The 15673-nt window shown below is 50.3% G+C and overlaps 2 protein-coding genes across 2 annotated transcripts; one reads left to right on the forward strand and one right to left on the reverse strand.

Moving 5' to 3' along the window:
* Positions 1–823: 823 nt before the first annotated feature.
* On the forward strand, positions 824–5568 carry PNO1 (partner of NOB1 homolog). Its single transcript, XM_078868148.1, has 8 exons — positions 824–949; positions 1201–1491; positions 2596–2745; positions 3254–3337; positions 3489–3549; positions 3945–4062; positions 4471–4541; positions 4851–5568. Exons 2-8 carry the CDS (start codon positions 1222–1224, stop codon positions 4916–4918), a joined length of 822 nt encoding a protein of 273 aa, XP_078724274.1. The 5' UTR covers positions 824–949; positions 1201–1221; the 3' UTR covers positions 4919–5568.
* On the reverse strand, positions 5544–13613 carry LOC144941741 (calcineurin subunit B type 1-like). Its single transcript, XM_078868149.1, has 5 exons — positions 13241–13613; positions 11530–11706; positions 9845–9904; positions 8218–8402; positions 5544–6671 (listed from the first exon to the last, which is right to left on the reverse strand). Exons 1-5 carry the CDS (start codon positions 13263–13265, stop codon positions 6624–6626), a joined length of 495 nt encoding a protein of 164 aa, XP_078724275.1. The 5' UTR covers positions 13266–13613; the 3' UTR covers positions 5544–6623.
* Between the last annotated feature and the right edge of the window lie 2060 nt (positions 13614–15673).

The following is a 15673-nucleotide window of genomic DNA, read 5'->3' on the forward strand; positions in this document are numbered from 1 at the left end:
GCTCAATGTGTGACGACCCAGCATGGCGTGAGACCGCCGTCTGCTGGCCGTCCAGTGTGGGTGTTCATTGGGTGCCGTGGCTGCTGGAGATGCAAGCTTTGACCCATGGGCAGTGGCGCAAACATAACAAAAGTCATATTTTAAAAAAGTTTTTTTTATAAAACACGCTTTTATGAAATGTGATAGTAATGTAAGAACTCCACGACTCAACAAAGTGGCCCGAAGCTTGCCATAACGTAAGGGGCCTGTGATAAACAGTTTTAAATACTTAGTTTTTTTAAACATGTTCAGCGATGAAGTTTGAATACGTATTTTTTTTATATTAAAACATGTTCAGTGAAAAACAGTTTTTAAAAATTTATATAGTTTATTTTTGAATATTTAACATGTTTAGTGATAAACAGTTTTAAATACTTATAGTTTATTTTATGTTTAAAAATGTTTTGTGATAATCAGCTTTAAATACTTATATCGTTTTTTATGTAAAAAAAATGTTTCGTGATAAAAACAGTCCTTAAATACTAATACTTTTTAAAACGTTAAATTTTTTTGTGATGAACAGTTTTTAAATAGGCATATAAATAGTTACCTAATAGTAAATATTGAATCCAAGGCAAACCCTTCAATAATACAATCAATAACGTAAGACAGTACTAGAATCATGCAACAAACTAATTTGTGTCATTTTTTCCAGTGAAACATTTCCCAGCCACTCGAGGCCGCTACAGCACCGCAATTTTCCAAATGCAATCGATTTTCTGATCGATTCCCGAACTTTAATCGAATCGTTACGTCACGTCACGCAGTTAACCCGGAAGTCACGCCACCGCGCTGCCCCCTGACCCCGCCTTTCCATCATGGCGGCGCGCACGAACGTGATTCAGGAGCACGTGGCGAGCGCGCAGTGAACGGCTTCTCGAGGTCTTTGTCAAGCCTGGTCAGGGCCACGGTCAGTGTCTCACCCGCGTCTGGCCCTCTCTTCACCTCGTCCACTCCTCGCATCGTGTACCGCATCATTTCGCATCTCGTCCACCTTCACACCTCGCCTCACTGCCTTCGCCTGTGCTTCAGATTGCTTTCATTTTCTTCTCTCGTCTCACATCGGCTCGCTTCTCACTTTCCTTTCCACTCGCCTCGTATCGCCGGATGACCATCGGCTACTCTTCCCCCCTCACCCCGTCTCCCCGTTCCCCTCAATAGCGAAACGACAGCCACGCGGTCATGGAGATAGAAGAGGCGACAGCGGCGGTGGCGGCGGCGGCAGCGGACGGTGACTTTCAGCCGAGGAAAGGAAGCCGCGCGTCACGCCGCCGCAAGCGAAAGCTCGAGGTCGGCGACGAGGAGGGCATGGAGGAGGCAGAAACAACAACGACGACAACGACGACGACGATGGAGATCACCTCGGGAGCCCAGAGTGCGCCTGGGGTCGAGATCTCCGAGCCGGCGGTCAAGAGGCCCAACTTTCCGCCCATCTCCGGGGATAAACTGATGGTTCGGGACACTTCTGTTTACCCTCTCCGAAGAAAAGCTGGCTTTTGATCGCTCATTGACTGGTTCACTTACTCGACCACTCGCTCACACCGCACACTCGTTCAATCACATTCATTGATCAACTCGCCCTCTGACCAACTTACTCGCCCATCGACTCGCTAATTCAGTCACCCACGAATAAGTCACTGGCTTACTCAACCTCTCACTCGCCCGCTAAATCACTCGGGTATTGTTTATTAAGTATTCAACTGTATGGAAATATAGCCTTCACATCCGTTATTTAAATCAGTGTAAAACTCCGTATTGCAATGGAGACCTGGTTTATTTCAAAGTTAATTTCTTGATATTTTAAAACTTCGCAACAAAGCAGCACAATGTGTTTGAGGAGTGAGCACATTTCGATACGTGATCAGCAAAAGCCACTCCCCCTTTAACTGGCCTTCAATTAAGGCATCCCATGACCCCACTAGAGGGACCTCACCTGGTTATAAACCACAGTACGTATCTTCATATCGAGAGCAGAAACATTAACGTAATTGAAGTTTAGTAAGTTGGTGAACAGACCTGACACTGCGCATCAATTCACATTCATGGAATCGGCCAAGTTTAATTTATTCGGTATAGCCCTGTGAGCCATTCGGCTCTTGAATCGGGTGCAACCGCAACAAACAAAAACATGAACAAGAAAACATCTTAAAGTGACTATGTGACTAAGTGCAAACAGAAAATCCAGGGGGAAAAAAACTGCAAAAATTCCAGAAAAAAGCACCGTACACGAATAATTCACGTAGCCCAACGTAGCAGAACGCTCCTGAAAAATATTTTGAATCGGCGTGTCTTTAATGGATAAGCAATAAAGATTATTACAGTATTAAGTCATCTGCCCCATGGCCATATCACATGTGAAAAGCTAAACTTTGAAAATCGAGGTTTGGGAGCCACATAACGGCTTCGGGTGGTGATTTGGTTCATACACTTGGGGGGGGAGGGGTTTCCTTCTAAGTATCTCTCTGGATAAGAGTAGACGATGTGCGTGACGATTATGACCGGTGACATTTTCAGAGCGCGAGATTTGCTGCGTGTTTTTGCACTTGCGGCTCACAGGCCGGCAGCCCCGAGCTGCGCAAGGTGCCCGTACCGGCGAACCGCTTCACCCCGCTCAAGGAGAACTGGATGAAGATCTTCACGCCCGTCGTGGAGCACCTGCAGTTGCAGATCCGCTTTAACCTCAAGACGCGCAACGTGGAGCTGAAGGCGCGTGACCGCGTTGGCGCGACGTGACGGGAGATGCACCTTCACACTGTTGGGGGTTGAAATTGCAGACAAGCGACGCTCGCGAAAGCTGAGCGTACCCACCCCACGTCAGGTCACATGTCTCCCTTGTACGAGACACGTGAAGTTGTTTTATGGATTTTGCCCGGGTTAAATTAAGGATTTGGCCGACTGGCCGCAGTTTTAATCTGCAGAAGAAACGGTACTGAGGATCTGTAGGTAAAATCGATTATTAAGTGATTGAATCACTTGTGTAAGATATTACGCAGGTGCTGTTGAATTTAGGCTTACGGTGCAAACAAAATTCAAGGAACAACACACCAGTAAAAATACAAATGAGACCGTAAAATCAAGACAAATCATTCTTGGATCGAACCATAACAATTCATCGAATCGCTGCAAAGGGGGGAATCCTTTGGGTAAAAAAAAAATCTCCCGGTGACCGCTTGCGACGACGCTCACGCCATGCTGTGTGTCGTGCTGCGCGCAGACGTGCAAGGAGACGCAGGATATCGGCGCGCTGCAGAAGGCGGCGGACTTCGTGCGAGCCTTCGTGCTCGGCTTCCAGGTGGAGGTACGATCGTCACGTGGAACCTGGCGGTGGCAGCGCTCGCGCCAGCGCCCACTAGCTCATTAACGACGCCGCGTGGTGGTGGAGACGTGAGTGATCGGTTTCGCTGTGTGAACTGCGGCGGCTCACATCGGCAATTCCTTTCCTCCCGCAGGACGCGCTCGCTCTCATGCGATTGGACGACCTCTTCCTGGAGTCGTTCGACATCACGGACGGTGAGTGCAGAATTCTCGCGCACGGTCGCACGCAGAGGTGCCGCTGCCATTTTGATGTTCGTCTCGCCCCGGTGTTAAAATCGGATCTGAGCCAACGATAAACGACTCTTGACTAATGGAACAACCAAAACTGTTGTGGGGAAAAAAATCGAATCTATACAAACGAGAGAGTGAAATACAGACGTAATAATCAATTCTCTAATAGATTTTGTTTGGTTAAATGACTATCAAGCCTGCGCGTGATGACGGTGTGCTTGACAGTTATTTCGAAGTTTTTGTCACCGACTCGATGTGTAAGGTCGGTAGCCTCGAGGACAGTTCGGTTTTGGTTTGCGTTGCATTTTTAGATCAACTCGTGCTATCACTCACCGCCCCCTCCACCCCCGCCCCCACAGTGAAGCCGCTGAAGGGAGACCACCTCTCCCGTGCCGTGGGGCGCATTGCAGGCAAGGGAGGCAAGACCAAGTTCACCATCGAGAACGTGACGCGCTCCCGCATCGTGCTGGCCGACACGTAAGGCATCTGTCCTTCTGTTCCTCCATCCGTCTTGGCTGCCCATCCGTCTGTCCATCTGTCTGTCCCTCTGTTGAACTGCCCATCCTTCTATTCCTCCGTCCATCCATCTCTCGCTGTCCGTCTGTTTTCCCGTCGCTAAATGAATCTATACAAGCCGAGTCTTCAGATGCACCTGTGCTTAGATGCTGTGTACACAGATCCTAATTGACTTGTATTTTAGTTGGACTTAACTCTGAAACAGCCTCTTCAAACACGACAGTATTAACGTCAAAACACAATTAATTACAATTTAGTATAGTCTACGTCCTAAATCCACCACTGCCAAAGACATTGTATTATTTTTTCTCCCAACGCTTGGTGTTGCGTACGACCGCGTTTCACTTCTCATCGTTTGTTATCCCGCAGGAAGGTGCACATCCTCGGCTCCTTCCAGAACATCAAGATCGCGAGGACGGCGATATGCAACCTCATCTTAGGTACAAATAGCACGGTTGGCTACGTACGGTGCGAAAGAAGTACAACATACATACGTCACACCACGCGGTCACCCCGAGATGTACTGCAATGGGAGGTGCGCTGAATACATAATTATAATAAACGATGGTGATGGTGCGTAAACGTCGCTCGCAACACAATCGGGAAGGGGGGCGGCAGTTGTACAGTGGTCGAGATCGTACAATTGGGAAACCCGCTTGACAATCTGCACACCCACAGGGCGTACACGTTACTACTTCCTGCTTGCTTCACCTGCCCCCCAACCCCACCCCCGTGTGTGTTTTTTGCAGGGAGCCCCCCCTCGAAGGTTTACGGGAATCTGCGTGCCGTAGCCACCAGATCCGCCGAGAGATTCTGAAGCTGCCGTCTCGTCCGCTGCCTTCATCGCGGATCGGCGGATGGGGGGGGGGGGAGCACCAGGAACGATCCCCCCGGGATACCGCTCCGGAGATGGAATCCAACCTTGGACTCTGTTTTATTTTATTATTTGTATTCTTTGGTGAGGAAGCGATTGTGTCTCTCAAACGACTCCTGCGACGCACCGCGCCCAGCCGTGCACCGCGCTTTCAACGCCTACGGCCAGATCGCCCGCAACGTGCCCGATCTCATCACGTCTCGGGAAGCTAAGCAGGTTTGAGCCTGGATAGCGCTCTGATGGGTGACTGCCGTGCACGCTACAAGGTGAATATAGGCCACGGTGGGGCTATGTTGTGGACAGTAGGGGGCATTGCATATAAACCAATTGTTGTGCTGTACTTCTATGTTGCCACGTCTATGCTCCCCTCTGCCAACACGCAATGACCAACGCGTGGTCAAATAGCCCCCACAACTCGCACTGTGGGGAGGCCCTCATCCAGCAGTGGACTGACAACGGGTTGCAACGTGTGCCCATTAAAACGGGCGCCATGGCGATGAGGGTGGAGCGTTCATGCCGATCACGGTCGGCACGACCACGGTGCTTCACGACGTGAGACCGAGTGAATAAACCGCTAACGTTATTATCCACAATGCACTGCGTTCTTGGATGTTTTTTTTCACGTCGCTTATTAAGAACGCGTACGTTGGGGCGAGGAGCACGCAAGTTTAAGAACAACTCCCGAGTTTAATTAAAGTCTGATCAAATTTCGATTTAAAGCTTTCGTGACTGCAGGGATTCATCTTCTTGGTTCTTTCGGTAAGTCACGTAGAAGGTAAATAATAAAATAATAAAACATGCAATTATTCTCACGACGTTTCGACAGACCTGGTCTTCACCTGAGGACGGCTGCTTGCGTTGTGGCCGAAACGTCGTGAGAATTATTTAATTATGTTTTATTTTTATTATTTCCCTTCTACGTGACTTTACCGAAAGAACCAAGAAGATAGTCTGATCACTTAATTCAGTGAGAAGTGCACAAAGCGTGGAGAGATGGGTTTGGAATTACACGGCACCAATGAGAATTAGCAATAACTCAGGTGAACAGATTTCCTGATAATAAACGTAAGTGGGCCTCGGATGATAGCTGATGGGTAAGACTAACTACCGCGTGAAAGCAAAAGGAGGGAAAGCTTTCAAGAGGACGTCCACCACAGTTCTGGAGCAATGAGGTCGGCTCATGCGCCAGTGGTGTGCGGATTGTTGTACTGCCGGACCGTGAGAGATGAAGCCTTGGGGAGGCCTTCAGCCAGCATTGGGGATTGGTGGCGACTGATGCTGATGATTCTTACTGTGGCTCGGGTGACAATGCCGCCGATGATACCTGCAGTTCAAGCAGTGACGGAGAGAATCTGATGTGTTTTTGTAGCAAATGTGAAAATTTTTCCCAAATTAGAAGACTTGACGAGGCATCTATCCCAGTGGTTAAAGATACACATTTGTCTCCTTGGGTTCTCTGATGACGCTGATCCGTCTTTTGGAAAACGAAGCCAAGAGCTGCAGTGTTGGTTTCTCCGAAAGACCCGCTTTGGGCGTAATGGCGATGCTTGTTGGTGATAGTGGTGGTGAACTCTGGTAGTGGCGGTGTTGTCGGAGGAAGTGGAGGAGGGTGCTGTGAACTGGAAATCTCGGTGACGGGAGAGGCGTCTCAAATCTCCACGAGCATCTTCGAGTGGAAGTCCAGGTCCCCGATCATCTGTGGGGTCGGCAAGGGGTCATAGGTGAGGACGGAGCCTCCACGTTTGGACGGATGTTTGAGTACGTTCAGTCGAGTTTAGCCATTTAAAATAACCATACTTGAAGTATGGCCAAATAACCCCAACATCCACGGGGTATCCAGAGCTTATTTTCTCACTTATTATTTTCCAGGTCGCTGTTATACTGGACTGTGTGGCGCATGACCAGTAAGCCAGAGCCATCGCAAGAGATGTATACTGGATGTGGTGTTTGCTGGGTCCAGCAATATCCAGGTCACCCACCCAAACCCGGGTAGAATTCAGTCTGGAGCCAATTCCCTATAGTTTGACATCCCTATCTCAACTTTTATTTTTCACTTCATCCTGATTGTCTCGCTCAGCCAGGGGGGAGAGGGGGGGTTGTCACGAGATGGAAAATCCATTTCAGAAATCTCGCGCGGAGGGACTCCGGCCCTCCCCGTTCCCTCCCAACTCTCAGCCGGGAGCAGCGGTGGTACCACTTGCGCCTCGCATTCTCGACTTGGGCACCTTCCTGTGAGGTTTGTATGTTCTTTTCCGTAGGGGTTTCCTTTGAGTTCTCTCCTTTTCTCCCACAGAAAAAAAACCCCTATAGAATTTAACTGGCATTGGCCAAAAAATCCAAATGCTTTAAAAAATCGCCTGCAACATTGCCCCCCGACTGTTAAAACTTGGCTACGCCAACATCGTAAAAAAGAATCTTGCATCATATCGCGCCGCTCATAGTAGACGTTTACACAGCAATCATCGACTCTTACTGGCAGACTAATGGCCGTGTTCGGGCCAGGTGCTGTCGCCTTGATGTATACAAGTTGACAGCTGCCGCTGGAGATGCCCTTTTAAAAAATGCTGAGATGACATGTACAGTGCTCGGAGACGCCCCATCATGTAGGAGGATGCTGTCTTTTCAAGACATCGGCGCAAGTATCCTGTAAGTCGCGTGACTTGTCTGTGGTCACCCCCACTCTGAAACCCTCCGCTCCCCCTCATCTCTCCTGCACCCTCTGCTCCCGTTCCTCCGTTCCTTTTCCATCCTTACCTCGTATGTCCCATTCTCTCCCCTTTCCCGATCCTTATTCTCTCCCCATGTAACAGTACTTGCTCCCATTCTCGTGGTGTGTGTGTGTGGCCACGGGTACACAAAGACAAAGATCCTCCATATAGTCTCGGCAGACTTGGGGCAAGTGCTGTTAGCGAGTAGCACCTATGAAGGCCCCCACGGCACACGAGGGGGGGTGGATACCCAGCACCACGCCCGGTCGCCTTTGTCTCTCCAGTGCGTATGTGTTATACATTGCATCAGGTCGACCTAAGGGGGGAGGCCCAGGACCGGGTCAAATAAATCTAATCGTCACTTGGTGTTGGCCGTGTTGGCTGTGAGCACCTCCGCTTAGCACGGCTCTGCTCCGTACGGTGCAGAAAGAAGTTCGACGTGCGTGCGTACGAACTCGGGTCGCCAGGTTCGTGGAGCGGGCACCCCAAGCTGCTCCGCCGTCACGAACGCAACACGAAAAGCGCCGCCGTTACCGTGCAGAACTCGGGAAAGGAGACTTTCCCGTCGCCATCCGCGTCGGCCGAGATGATGCTCTTGTCGACGATCTGCTGGAGCTGCGGGTCACGCAGATTGCGCCCCACCATGGTCTTGAGCACGCCGAAGAGCTCCCCGTTGGTGATGAAGCCGTCGCGGTCCACGTCGTAGATCTGGAAGGCGACTGCGACGCCGCAGTTCCGAAGAGGTGCGAAAAAAATTAACCCGTAAAAACAAAGTTTTTCACTATAAATCCTTTATATGCGTGTTCAATGGGCCACAACCCAGCCCACATTGGTCTTTGAAATGGGCGGCTAGACTCCTCTCGTCCTCTGGCTTGAGATGGCTGCCACCTATGGGTCAGATGATTATCTGCCACCATTAAGCAATTGGTAATTAAATATAAAAAGAAACATTCTAAAAAGTGTAAAATTTTGGAAAAAAATTTTCACGAAAATACATTGTCACGCACAACGAGTCTGTGTGCAAAATGTCAGCTCGATTGGATCACGGGAAGTGGGTTAAAAAAACGACCGAAAGATTTGCACGGTCGTAAGCAAGCAAGCAAGTGAACTTAATATAAAGGATTTAAAAAGTCCAACATGCATCCGTACAAGAGATATTGCATAGGGGCGGGCAGCCACGCGGTCAGTTGAAACTCGTTCGGGTGTGGAGATCTACTCGACAATGTCATCATCAGTGGAGAAGCCGCTTGCACCACTGCCACGTGTGTTGTGTGTGGGGGAAGGGGGGGGAGGGCACACTTGCACCGCTCTCTGCGTACAAAACACTCCCCCCACCCTGCACACGCAGCTTCCACGCGTGACCTCTGGTTCTGCGCTACGTAATGTGTGAGACAGTCCTCGACATGCGAACACCCGACTTACGAACACCTGCACTTACGAGCCAGCTGCCATGAAATAAAAGGTAAAAAAATGTTTACATTGATTAGAACGCAAACCGCAAACTGGTACTTGCAAACTCAACCGCGGAACTATTTTGATGAGCAGAGCGGTAGTCCGCGACAGCCTCGCGCTGGGAGTGTGCGTGCACACGCACGTGTGTGTGTATGTGAAAGTGTGTGTGTGTATGTGAAAGTGTGTGTGTATGTGAAAATGGGGAGCGGTAGTATAGCGGTTAGCGTGCTGCGCTATGAACCTGGCGACCCGGGTTCGATTCCCGCTCACGGCCAACACCCAGTGACGATTATCTGAACCTGTGCTGGGCCTCCCCTAGGTCGACTCAGCTTTAAATGAGTACCTGGTGCGGTGTGTAAACATCGCCACTGGGGAGACAAAGGCGGTCGGGCGTGGTGCTGGCCACCCACCCCCTCGTGTACCGTTCCGGCCTTCATAGGTGCTCGCTAACAGCACTTGCCCCTACAGTCTGTTAAGGCTATACGGGGGATCTTTGCTTTGTATGGTGAAAGTGTGTGTGTACTGTATGTGAAAGTGTGTATGTGAAAGTGTGTGTGTAAAAGTGTGTGTATGTGAAAGTGTGTGTGTATGTGAAAGTGTGTGTGTGTGTGTGTAAAAGTGTGTGTGTGTTGTGTACACATGGTGGGGACAGGTGTGTGGTGCGTGGCGATGCCGCGCACACGCCTGTCACACCCGGGTAAGGACTCACACTTCAACTTCTCTTCTTTGGTGCCGTTGATGGTGAATCGCGAGATTCCTTCGATGAATTCTGCCAATCGGACAACAGCAGAAGCGAGAATCTCCTGTTAGTCCAGGAAACCCGACTGAGGCTCAGGGCTCATTCTCTGGAGGGCCCTGCCAGGATTGTACACGTACACGTCGACAATTCACTGCTTGGTAAGGGCCTCCCCACCACGGAGGTTGTTTGAACATACTTTATCTCATGCTGGTCAGCACTGGTTGGTGAAGGAGGGGAGCATGGACGTGGGGACATCAGTACAGTACAGCAATTAGTGTTTCGTTGTCTGCTGAATATTTCACCATAAAATAACGCCCCGATCGTCACCAAATCGGCGCTCTCCGAGTCAAGCGGCACGCGTTTATGTAGCAAACATCAGGCGCGTGCAGCGTGTAAAGACTCGACAGTAGTTTGTATTGCACCTCCGAAGAGCATTGTTGGGCAAGAAGTCCAACGGACATATACATGGAGGATGGAGCTCAACAGCCTGGAGGTGCGGAATGTCAGTATGGAAGATGCGGAATAGAACGTGGTAGGAACGCGAGGAGGTTGTGACGGGTGGGAAACAATTGTAGGATCGCGTAAGAAACTTGGGAGGTTGGGAATCAAGTGTGCAGGGATGGGAGGAGCGTACCAGGGCAAGCAACCTGGAGGTTCGGAATAGCACGCGATGATTGGCCAACGCGGCTAAACTGAAAATTATGACGAGACAATGTTTTATTTTACCAAGTAAGGCGACCTGGCCACAAATGAGAGCTCAACGAAGCGGCTTATTCATAGCAGCCAAATGCTGTAAACGCACGTTGATTCCAAATGTGGAGGGGAAAAACACCGGAGAAAAATCGACGCGACCACGGGGAGAACAAACAAAACTCCAAATACACAGCAGGCGTCAGGGGTCGTGGTTCAAACCCGCGGCGAGGTCGTTCGCTCCCCATGGAATGAATGAATACTCTTAGGTTGTAGATTTGAAGCTTTCGTGACTGCAAGCATTCATATTCTTAGGTTTTTTTCGGTAAAGTCACGTAGGTAAAACATCTAAATTAATAAAAGTACTTTTATTAATTTAGATTTTATACCTACGTACTTTTACTTTTATTAATTTAGATTTTATACCTACGTGACTTTACCGAAAAAACCTAAGAATATGAATACTCTTAGGGTTTTTTCGGTAAAGTCACGTAGGTAAAAAAAAATTAATAAAACTAATAATATAAATGAAATAATAAATCACGACGTTTCAGAGGCAACACAAGTCTCCGTCATCAGGTGGGACCGTCACAGCCAGATTTACTGTATCAAGTGATACTTGCAGTCACGAAAGCTTCAAGTCTAGAATGAATGAATGAATCCTCTACGCGGAGGAATTCCACCTATCTGTTAGAGTTTTTAACAACGAGACAAGAAGTCACAGCTTCTCGAGACGCTGACCTTCCTCAAGAGATGCCGAGATAACAAGGTAATACCCATCGCTTTACAAATACTGTTTCTTGGAATTTCTCTCACTTGATACAGCTATCGTGCTGTGACGGTGCCACCTGAAGACGGAGGCTTGTGTTGCCTCCGAAACGTCGTGATTTTTATTTTATTTTATTAATTTTTTACCTACGTGACTTTACCGAAAAAAAACCCGAAGAATATGAATGAATGCTCGCCTGCTAAGTCGACCTCTCCGTCTCCGTCCGAGTCGAGGATGTCCACCACGCGACGCACCAACGGGTTGTTCTGCAGCTCCGGGAGCGACAGGAACTCATCCGCGCTCAGCGCCCCGGATGAGTCGAGGTCGAGTTTGTGGAAACGCGCGCTTAGGCGGCGCAGGTCGCCCGCCTTCACTGCGGTGGACACAGGTGGACGAGACAACTGACGTGGTGGGCCGGGAGGGTTGTTCGGGTGTTGCATCACGAGGTGGTGATGATCACGGACACATGGGTGGACGATACGGGCGGTACAAGGTGGGACGAGAGAGAAACGGCAGGTGTATTTCCCACTCGGTAAAGGCCAGAAAGCTAAGAAGCGCTTCTTTTTATTTTGCACGCTTTTATTTAACTCACTCTGTCTGCTGTTGTCGTTGTCGTATCCTCAAATCTTGTAACTCAATTTTAACCCACTTCCCAATATGGTATCGACTGCAAACTTGGTATACTTATGTCATACTGATGACAATACTATATTCCAGAGGTGTGGACTCGAGTCATGTGACTTGGACTCGAGTCAGACTCGAGTCATGAATTTGATGACTTGCGACTCGACTTGGACTTGCATAACAATGACTTTGTCCCACCTATGAGATGTGGACTCGAGTCATGTGACTTGGACTCGAGTCAGACTCGAGTCATGAATTTGATGACTTGCGACTCGACTTGGACTTGCATAACAATGACTTTGTCCCACCTCTGCTATATTCTATCATTAAAAAAAAATTTATACCATCTTTTTTACATGTTATGTTTCGCCTTGGGTCTAATTGTCCACGCTCAACTGACGTTGGCTGTAAATCAGCTTCGGGGCCACTTCCTGGAGTCGTGGAGTTCTGCCGTTACTCGTACGGTACATTTCATTAAAACGTGTTTAAAAAAAAGTATTTTTAAAATATTACTTATTTTTTTAAGGGCGACTCGGCCAGCAGACACCGTCGAAGCATTCCGCATTGCGGGGGAAATGAAACAGACGCAGCTACGCACAGACACGCAGACGCGAACACGCACATACAAAGATCCCCCATATAGCCTTGACAGACTGTAGGGGCAGGTGCTGTTAGCGAGCACCTCTGAAGGCCGGCACGGCACACGAGGGGGTGGGTGGCCAACACCACGCCCGACCGCCTTTGTCTCCCTAGTGGTGATGTTTACACACCGCACCAGGTACTCGTTTGAGGCTGAGTCGACCTAGGGGAGGTCCAGGATCGATTCAGATATCCATCACTGGTTGTTGGTCGTGAGAGAGAATGGAACTGGGGTCGCCGGGTTCAGAGGGCAGCGCGATAACCGCTACACCACCGCTCCCCACAAAGATCCCCCATATAGCCTTAGCAGACTGTAGGGGCAAGTGCTGTTAGCGAGCACCTCTGAAGGCCGGAACGGTACACGAGGGGGTGGGTGGCCAACACCACGCCCGACCGCCTTTGTCTCCCTAGTGGTGATGTTTACACACCGCACCAGGTACTCATTTGAGGCTGAGTCGACCTAGGGGAGGCCCAGGACCGGTTCAGATAATCGTCACCGGGTGTTGGCCGTGAGCAGGAATCGAACTGGGGTCGCCGGGTTCATAGCGCAGCACGCTAACCACTGCACCACCGCTCCCCACACACAGACACACAGACGCTCACTACAGGACACATTGCCAGAGCCCGTCACTCGACTCGAGCACCTTTTTTCTTGGGGTCGCTGGCCATGAGGCGCAGAGAGGCGGACGCGAAGGGCGAAGAACTCCGTGAAGAGTCGCCCGAGTGCAAGGGGACAGAGCGTACGGCGAAGAGGGGCAGAGTCACAGAGTAAGGAGAGCACAGAGTGGAGAATGGACGATGAGGAATATAGAGAGAGAGAGATTGTGGGCCACGAAGCGAAGAGAGACCGTTGAAGAGCGGACACTGAAGGGTGGTGAGTGGACGGACGAGGGGGTGGAGGTCGGAGAGAAGAACACGAAGGGTGCAGGTCGGGCAGCAGGCGAGTGGAGAGCCAACGACGGTGTGAAAGACACCAATGAAAGTCGCAGAGTGAACAGCAGAGATGGGAGAGCAGAGGGGGGCACAGACACCCGGGCAGCTCCTTCTGAAGCTCCCCCCCCCACCTCTCCTGGCTCACACCGAGACGGCTAAGACCTCCTCCTCCTACAAGGCCCTGCGTAACCAATTATCGCCCCGTTAATCTCTGCGGTAATCCCCTCCCAGTAATCCCGGAAAAACAATCCCCCCCCCCGCCATACCACCCCCATGCAATTAATCCCGGAGAAACCCCCTTGCCACCCCGCGCAGGATTGTGAGAGGTGCGGCGACTCGGGGAGGCCTCCATCCAGCAGTGGATAGACCATAGCCGACGGTGATAAAGTTATCATCGGTGGATGTCCTCTCGGACACATTACAACTCTTCCTACCATGGGTGGAAAAAAACCCGATTTTCCCAGCGGCAGGCATCGTTTTTTTTTAGAAGCAATTGAACCGGATTCCTCCCAATCTCAGATGATCGGGTTTAATATAAAAAGACAATTAAACCCGATTGTAAAAAACCCGAATGTGCCACCCTTGCTTCCTACCCACCACCCCACCTTCGTAGCCCGGTGCCTTTGGCTCCTCTGACTCCCCCCCCATCCCCTCCTTCCAGTGCAGTTACACCGCCTGCGCACTCCGTAGCCACGCCGCTGATTGTACAAGTCAGGTGATGCTGGAAGCGGTCACACACGGTCGGGGCTGACGCTCGCGTTGTTGTTGGAGATCGCTCGGGCGATGATGGCCCGGTCCGGTGGTCGAGACTCACGACGGAGGAGGATTTTGGACGTCCACACGCGGGAGACAGAGCGACCACGCGAACTCGGCTGGCGTGCGGGTGCCACGTGGCTTAGTGCATCGCGGAGCCCGAAGGGAGATTTGTTTTTTTGGCCACGTCGATGTTTTACACGTACACACCACAATGCCGGTATCCGCGATGAATCCGTCGGCCTCTTGGCTTGCCACAATAACTCTACCCCGTGGGTTTTGTTTCTACTGACGGACACGATCTCGGCGGATCGGGTGCACAGATTTTAAAACTTCTAAAGCCCCCCCCCACCCCCGCTGAAACGAGGTTCATCTGTACGAAAATAGCAGCCACGCGTAATCGTATTTAAAACAGAACATTGATTGGCCGGCCGAGACGGGAGCGGTGGCGCAGCGGTTAGCACTCAGCGCGACCTGAAACCAGCGACCTTTCAGCTGAATTCCCCCGGCCGCGGCCAACGCCAGTGGGAAGCGAGTGACGTCTGACAGTCCCTGGGGTTTCAGCAGCCTTCAACCAAGCCGCATTGACCATTGCCACTCCACTGCTGGATGAAACTCGACATGGCACGCAGTGTCGGTATTTTGACCATACTTTGCTACGATGGTCAATACGGATTGGATAAGTTGGCGACCGTGGCCGAGGTCTGGTTTTTAAGATATAATTGTTGTTCTTGTAACGTTCTGACCTGCCCCGACCGGACATGTGAAACAGAACTTGATAGCTCATCGGGTTCCTCCAGTATACATGCACATTCTGACTGAATCGCACCTATGTTAGCCGTGGCCAAGGATCAAAAACCGACTCACGGAGTTCACAGAGCAGTGTATTGAACTTGTTTTGCACCATACGTGGCCAACCGTGCTAATCTTAGGTGCATTAACCACTGCGCCCACCGCTCCACCTCTCTTACGGACGCGCTGATTGACGTGTTCAATCAATGCATTACCAGGAAGTATTTTTTTCAATCCACTGCTGGAATTCTCGTTTAATAAACGGAATGAATGACAACGAAATGCTTCATGAACATAATTACTGGATTAATTACTCGTTGAACGACTGTGGAACCAAGCCCAGCTCCCCTCCCCCCTCTCATCCACTCTTTCCCTGTAATTGAGATCAGTGTTCACATCGTCAATCGGCCGCTCTGCTAGGATTACAATTTCGTTGTGGAATTAGCATTGCCGCTCACCTCTCGCGCCGGCTATCGGCTACGCGATTGTACGACCAGCAATTTTATGCAGCTTGCATAATGACGATGACGATGGGAATGGTGGAGAAAGACCACCGCTCCCACTTTAAAAAAACAGCTGTTGGCAGACGATATTTTAAC

The sequence above is a fragment of the Lampetra fluviatilis genome, chromosome 25, assembly GCF_964198595.1.
Source record: "Lampetra fluviatilis chromosome 25, kcLamFluv1.1, whole genome shotgun sequence".
NCBI lineage: Eukaryota > Metazoa > Chordata > Hyperoartia > Petromyzontiformes > Petromyzontidae > Lampetra > Lampetra fluviatilis.

Excerpts from the sequence above, each read along its gene's own strand:
- LOC144941741 (XM_078868149.1), bottom strand. The coding sequence starts at position 13,265 with ATGGCCAGCGACCCCAAGAAAAAAG. Across the intron at positions 11,707-13,240 it reads CAGCGACCCCAAGAAAAAAG|TGAAGGCGGGCGACCTGCGC; the intron begins GTGCTCGAGTCG and ends TGTCCACCGCAG. Across the intron at positions 6,672-8,217 it reads CCTTTCCCGAGTTCTGCACG|ATGATCGGGGACCTGGACTT; the intron begins GTAACGGCGGCG and ends CCGACCCCACAG.
- PNO1 (XM_078868148.1), top strand. The coding sequence starts at position 1,222 with ATGGAGATAGAAGAGGCGACAGCGGCGGTGGCGGCGGCGGCAGCGGAC. Across the intron at positions 1,492-2,595 it reads TCTCCGGGGATAAACTGATG|GCCGGCAGCCCCGAGCTGCG; the intron begins GTTCGGGACACT and ends TGCGGCTCACAG. Across the intron at positions 3,550-3,944 it reads GTCGTTCGACATCACGGACG|TGAAGCCGCTGAAGGGAGAC; the intron begins GTGAGTGCAGAA and ends CCGCCCCCACAG.